The 7391-nt window shown below is 44.4% G+C and overlaps 1 protein-coding gene across 1 annotated transcript; it reads left to right on the forward strand.

Moving 5' to 3' along the window:
* Positions 1-5909: 5909 nt before the first annotated feature.
* LOC134586206 (HUWE1-associated protein modifying stress responses-like) lies at positions 5910-6548 on the forward strand. The gene has a single exon (XM_063441702.1). The coding sequence runs from the start codon at positions 5910-5912 to the stop codon at positions 6546-6548; it is 639 nt and encodes a 212-aa protein (XP_063297772.1).
* Positions 6549-7391: the final 843 nt, after the last annotated feature.

Below are 7391 nucleotides of genomic sequence, written 5' to 3' on the forward strand. Positions count from 1 at the left end.
ATTACAGAGCAAGGGCTTCAAAAGGGAGGTGTGAAAGGTGTTAGGTATGCGCATGGAAGGGGGCAAGGCCAGGGAGTAGGATACAGGATTCACCCTACGCAACACCTTATAGGGACCAAGGAACTTGGGCGCGAACTTCATCGAGGGAACCCTAAGGCGGAGATTCCTAGAGGACAACCAAACCCTATCACCCGGAGCATAAGAAGGAGCCGCACACCTACGACGATCAGCAAACCTCTTTTGAGTAGCAGCAGCACGACAAAGAGCAGCATGGACCTGATCCCACATCTTCCGTAAGGAGGCGAGGTGCTCGTCCAAAGCGGGCATTCCCTTGTCGGAGAATACACCGGGAAGGACAGCGGGTTGGAACCCATAAGCCACCATAAAAGGACTTGCGCCAGTAGAAGAATGAGACACAGTGTTCCTGGCAAACTCAGCCCAGGGAAGGAGACGGGACCAGTTGTCCTGGTGTGCATTCGTGAAACAGCGTAAATACAACTCCACAGACTGATTTGCTCGTTCGGCAGCTCCATTAGATTGCGGATGATAGGAGGAAGTAAACGATAAGGAGACCCCCATCTCAGCACAAAAGCCTCTCCAAAACCGAGAGACAAACTGAGGGCCCCTGTCAGATACGATATCTTGTGGTATACCATGCAAGCGGAACACTTCTTTGGCAAACACCTGAGCCAACTGAACCGCAGAAGGTAGCTTCTTAAGCGGAATGAAGTGCGCCATTTTGGAGAACCTATCCGTTACAGTCAAAATTACTGTCTGCCCATCAGATGAAGGAAGATCCACAATAAAGTCCATGGATAAGTGTGTCCACGGTTTCTTGGGTACAGATAGGGGCATAAGGAGTCCCAGGGGTTTAACATTAGGGGACTTACACTGTGTACAGACACGGCAAGCCTGCACGTAATCTACCACGTCTTTTTTGAGTGAGGGCCACCAAAACTGTTGGAGAAGACCCTTGTAAGTCTTGGTAACCCCTGGATGACCAGCCGTTTTGGCTGTGTGAAATAAAGTCAACAACTTCTTTCTGTCTTTTACTTTCACGTACAGCTTACCAGTAGGGGTCTCAGAGGGTGCTTGGGGTTGGTATGACTTGATACCATCAAGAAAAAGAGACGAGATAACCAAACGGGTAGTAGCTATTATATTAGTTGTGGGTACAATGGGCTCAGGAGTGGAGGTAATAGCATCTACAGGTTCGTACTGGCGGGAGATGGCATCAGCCTTGACATTTCGATAACCAGGCCTGTATGTGATTATGTACTGAAAACGTGAGAGAAATAAAGACCATCTAGCCTGACGAGAGGATAACCTCTTAGCATCTGCGATATAGGATAGATTTTTATGATCGGTTATAACCAAAATCTTGTGTCTAGCTCCCTCTAACAAGTACCTCCATTCTTTAAATGCCATCACTATAGCTAATAATTCCCTGTTCCCAACGTCGTAATTCTTTTCAGACTCTGACAAGCGTTTTGAAAAGTAACCACAGGGAAGGAGGGGTTCGTCATACGATTGTCTTTGTGACAACACTGCTCCTATACCTGATTCAGAGGCGTCTACTTCCAGTACAAAGGGAAGGGAAGGATCAGGATGGTGTAACACAGGGGCAGTGGCAAATGCCTTTTTTAGAGTCTCGAAGGCCACAATAGCATTAGGATTCCAAACCCTGGGGTGTAAACCCTTTTTTGTCAGTTTAGTGATAGGGGAAATAATGGATGAGAAGTTTTTAACAAACTTTCTATAATAATTGGCAAACCCTATAAATCGCTGTATTGCCTTAAGTCCTTGGGGAAGGGGCCAGGACAGTATAGCTTCCAATTTTGAAGGATCCATGCTGAATCCTTGTTCAGAAATAACATAACCCAGGAATTGTACAGAGGTTTGGTCGAATAAGCATTTCTCTAATTTACAATAAAGACCATTCTGCAACAACCTTTTAAGCACCATCCTAACATGAGTATGATGTGTCTTCAAATCTGGAGAATATACAAGTATGTCATCTAGGTAGACTACAGCACAGACATGCAGTAGATCTCTAAGGACATCGTTTATGAGGTCCTGAAAAACGGCAGGAGCATTACGCAATCCAAAAGGCATGACCAGATACTCGTAATGCCCACTACGCGTATTGAACGCCGTTTTCCATTCATCATTCTCCTTAATACGAACAAGGTTATAAGCCCCCCTGAGGTCTAGTTTAGTAAAATATCTAGAACCTTTGACACGATCAAACAATTCGGTAATGAGGGGAATCGGATAGGCATTTTTAATCGTTATATTGTTTAGGGCTCTGTAGTCTATACACGGTCTCAAATCGCCCTCCTTTTTTGCCACAAAAAAGAAACCAGCACCAGCAGGAGAGGAGGACCTTCTAATAAAACCTTTACTTAAGGCCTCTCGTATGTACTCCTCCATGACCTGGTTTTCTTTCTCAGAAAGAGGGTAGACCTTACCCCTAGGAGGCATAGTACCCGGTAATAGGTTTATGGCACAGTCATACTCACGGTGTGGGGGTAGCTTATCTGCCTCCCTTTTTTCGAAAACCAAAGCAAGGTCTGCATACACAGAAGGGACAGAAACAGAAAGCGGTTTAGCCGTGGGCACGTTAAGTAAACAAATGGGACGTACTTGGGCCATACAGTCTCGTTGACAAGATTCCCCCCAGGAGAGTATGTCTAAACAACCCCAATCAAGTACTGGGTTGTGTTTCACTAACCAGGGAAAACCCAGAACTATGGAAGCAGTAGGGGAGTCAATTATTTGGAAGGTTAACCTTTCCTTGTGTAAAGCACCCACACACATCTCTATATCTTGGGTCTCATGGGTCACCAGAGGTCTCTCAAGGGGTCTACCATCTATGGCCTCAACGGCCAAGGGTGTGGCCTTTTGGATCAAAGTCAAGGCTGCGGTTCTGGCAAAGGTCTCATCCATAAGGTTGTCAGCCGCACCTGAATCGATCAAGGCTTTAGTTGTTATGGTGGTTTTATTGACCAAAAGAGAGACCGTAATAAATGGTCTGGAGATGGACACATGAGGGGACAAAGTCATAACACCCGAGGCCGACCCCTCTCTAGGCCTTAGGTGCTGGAGTTTCCCTGTAATTTAGGGCATGTATTACAGTGGTGACCCCTCTTTCCACAATAGAGACATAACCCCTCCCTTCTACGATACGTTCTTTCAGCCTCAGTTAACCCCGTAGCACCCAATTGCATGGGTTCGGGGGATGGTTGCCTAGGAGCGGGTAGCTCTAGTAATGCAGTACTGGGTAGAGCAGGTAACACCCGTGTATCCAGCCGTCTTTGACTACGTCTCTCTCTAATGCGGTTATCAATAAGGATTACATAGTCTATAATATCATCTAGAAGGACAGGCAGTTCCCTGGATGCTATTTCATCCAGTATGTAAGCGGCCAAACCCTCCTGAAAGGCTGTTACGAGGGCGTCGTTATTCCAAACCACTTCAGCTGCTAGAGTGCGGAATTCGATAGTATAATCCGCTACAGATCTGTTACCCTGTCGAACCCTAAGCAGAGCTTTGCCAGCAGAGGCAACCCTACCGGGTTGATCAAACGTGCGTTTGAATGCGGACAAAAAATCCGCAAAGGACATAGGAGACATATTTTCCCACATGGGGTTTGCCCATGCTAAAGCTCTCCCAGACAGGTGGTTTATCAAAAAGGCAATTTTGGATCTGTCGGTGGGATAGGAACGTGGATTCATCACCAGATGGATGTCAATTTGATTGAGGAAACCACGACACAATGCTGGGTCACCACTATAGCGCTGTGGCGGTGTCATATGGACTACATGGGCAGGAACGGGTACTGGAGTGGCAATGGGTTCTGACACAGCAGCAACCGCCTCCTGGACGGCAGGCTGCAGGTGTGCAGTACGAGCCAGTATGGTCTGCAAAGCTTGAGCAAACTGATCCATACGGTGGTCCAAGCCATCCATTCTAGCCTCCTGATTAACTAGGAGCTGTGGTATGTCAGCAGGTTCCATTATGGCCCTGTTGTAATGTCACGATCCCGGGGAACCCAACACGCTAACACACACACAGACACACACACAGAAAGTGTGCTGTACCGGTCCTTAGAGTGGCCGGGCTAAGCACACAAAGAATAGTCAGGAGACAAGCCGAGTAAGGGGAACCAGAAAACAGAATAACGAGAAACAAGCCGAGGTCAAAGGGTAGGAGAAAGTCACAAAGTCAGTATAACAAGCCAGAGGGTACGTAACCAGAAAGCACACGTTCACAATCGATACTATAAAGCAAAGACCACAACAGGGCACAGATAGACAGGAAAGGTAAGTATTTAAATCCTAGCCTGAATCCTGATTGGCTAACCACCAATCAGTATTAACAAACACACGTGGGGGATATCTATACCCCCCACTGTGTTTGTTGCACTGTAGCTTTAACGCCGGGTCACGTGAGTGACCCCGGCGCTTAGATAATAGTGCCGGCTCCCAGCGTGCAGCGTTAGACATGCTGCCGCTGGGAGGAGGAGAGGAGGACGCGAGCGGCGTGTCAGGAGGAGAGGACGCCGCTCGCTTAACGGTAAGGGGAGAGGGGACCGCGGGCGGCGACGGACCGAGGGTGAGTGCTGCGAGAGGATTGCAGCCTCCCCTCACCGCTGCCCGCGGAGCCCTGACAGTAAGTAGGCAATCTAGCATATTATTCGTGGCACTAATCTCTAATTTACCTCACATTAAAGAAACACTATAGTCCCCAGAACCACTGCAGCTTAATGTAGTGGTTCTGGTGTCTATAGCCTGTCCCTGCAGGCCTTTTAATGTAAACACGGCGGCACTCCAGCACTGGCGTTAGTTAACATGGCAGAAAAATATTGGAAAGGGTTAGGGGGGCTACTAATAAGGATAGGGGGAGAGGGGGAGGTAGAAAATTAATTGGAAGGGTTTATGGGGGCTACTAATATGGATGGGAGGAGGGGGAGGTAGAAAAATTATTGGAAGGGGTTAGGGGAGTACTAATATGAATGGAAGGGGTAGGGTGGGTTCTAATATGCATGGAAGGGGTTAGGGGGTACGAATATGCATGGAAGGGGTTAGGGGGGTACTAATATGCATGGAAGAGGTAGGGGTGGTTCTAATATTCATGGGAGGGGAAAGGGTGGTTCTAATCAGGAGGATCCCGGCGCTGTATCCGGGTAAGTAAAACCCCTTCCCTGTAGTGACCCTTTAATGTTATTATTTAATCATTTATATAGCGACTGCAAATTCCGTAGCGCTGTACAATGGGATAAACAACTCCTAGTTTACGGAATAAGAATATACCTGGTGAGTAAAAATGCTATCCCCCCCAGATTTTTTGGGGTTCCTACGCCCATGGCCCTGCCCTAGGGTAGCAAATATTTGAATAAATACATCACCTGGCTTAACATAGTGGGACGTATGGTACACAAACAAGCAAAAATATAAATGGGGTGTGTAAATGGGAGGGGATAATTTAACCATATCCAAGACTGGCACTCAAAAGTTTTTTCACCCAGCTGACCCTGATCCTTGGCTCACCATGAAAGAAGATTGTTTAAAAACAAAATTAACAAAAATATAACTGGATGGAAGACATAATCAATAATTAGGTGTTCTAAGTAGATCAAAGTCAAAGCTTAAGGTAAAACGCTTTTTTATTCAGTTTATGAGATGTGGAGACACTCTGGGTTACGTGTTTCTATTACAGAAACTTTTCATTTGGTTTGATAGAATTCTAAATCCGTTTCCATGACATATAGAATGTTTAGGTCAACTGCCATTATTGCCTCAGAAGCACACATTGTATTTAGTGACAGCTTCAATAGTAAGCATATTTATGTTAAAGAAACTGAAAGAAAAAATCCCTCACACTTATTGACAGTCTGCATATAAATAATGAACAATAAAAGGAAGAATAGGAAAAGTGAGATATGGAAGCAAAGACCCAGGCCGTATTTCACTAAATGGGAGGAGCGTTGTTTGAGGAAGGCACAACAAAAAGAGGAGAAACCAGAATGGAAGGCCGAGCAGAGTAAGCAAAAACTCTGGCCCCACCTAAAGAGGTTAGCCACAGCAGTGGGGAAACTTTATGAGCAGGGACTTTGTAGACAACAAGGGCTGTGTCTGTGGATCCCATTCCAGGATGCTGCTAATTCTCTCACCAGTCTTTACAAAGAAAGTATGGATGCTCATCAACAATGCTTTGGCTTAGGATCTGAAATAGGACATCAAAGGCTCAATAAAGAACTGTTAGCCTGGGTAAATCAATGTCAACCTACTATTATGAAAGAAGATTTAATAAGAGTTCTACTTGAAAAAGTACCATCTCCAAGGAGCTCACATGATCCACCACATATGGCTGATGAATCATCCGTAGCAGCATCTCTCCACAGTTTATTAAATGGCAGAATGGCAAGCATGAGTACTCACTCTACCATCTCAGCATCTAGCAGCAGGTTGCGAAAGCGCACCTTGGCACAGTGCTGCGATCTATTTACAGATTCACCACCCTGTAAACGAAAGAGACTGATTTGACTACATTTCAACTGTTTTTAGATAATAATGATTGTTTTAAAAGATGTATGTATTGATATAAATAAATAATTTTAAAGGATAAATCTTGTGTTTTGTTGTGTATTTTGTGAGGTAGTAAATGAGAGTAAATTAATTTTTATTTCAAAGTTTGGTATTTTATAACATGGAAAACACATAAGAAAAAAAAATAAACAACCTCTCTTTTGGTCCTCATTCTGTGTAACGCAATGTGCATCCTATACAAGGCATAACATTTATACTTTATTAGTCTATTGTCATTGCAAAGCAAGATAATTTTTTTTAAATTGATTGTAACTCATCATTCATGACATATCTGATAATTCCTTAAGATGAACCTTTTGAAATGTGAGGTCCTCGATATCACCACCCTGACAGAAGAATATGATAATCTGGAACCCAAATTCCCATTCCGCTGGTGCACAGAAAAAAATGAAGTTTCTAGGTACCTGGGTGACGGCTGACCCACTCGATCTCTACCATGCAAACTTCCTGCCTCTAGTACGCAACACCTTTGAAGACCTCAAGCAGGGGTCATACCCATATATATCCTGGTTCGGACGCATTGCTGTTCTAAAGATGAATGTTCTGCCGCAAACATAAATAAATTATGTTAAAGGACAAATCTTGTGTTTTGTTGTGTATTTTGTGAAGTAGTAAATGAGTGTGAATTACTTTTTATTTCAACATTTAGTATTTTATAATAGGGAAATAACATAAGAAAAAAAAAAAGAAAACAACTCTCTTTAGTCCTCATTCTGTTTGATGCAATGTGCATCCTATATAAGGGATAACAGTTATACTTTATTAGTCTATTGTCATTGC

The sequence above is a fragment of the Pelobates fuscus genome, chromosome 2 (assembly GCF_036172605.1).
Source record: "Pelobates fuscus isolate aPelFus1 chromosome 2, aPelFus1.pri, whole genome shotgun sequence".
Classification (NCBI taxonomy): domain Eukaryota; kingdom Metazoa; phylum Chordata; class Amphibia; order Anura; family Pelobatidae; genus Pelobates; species Pelobates fuscus.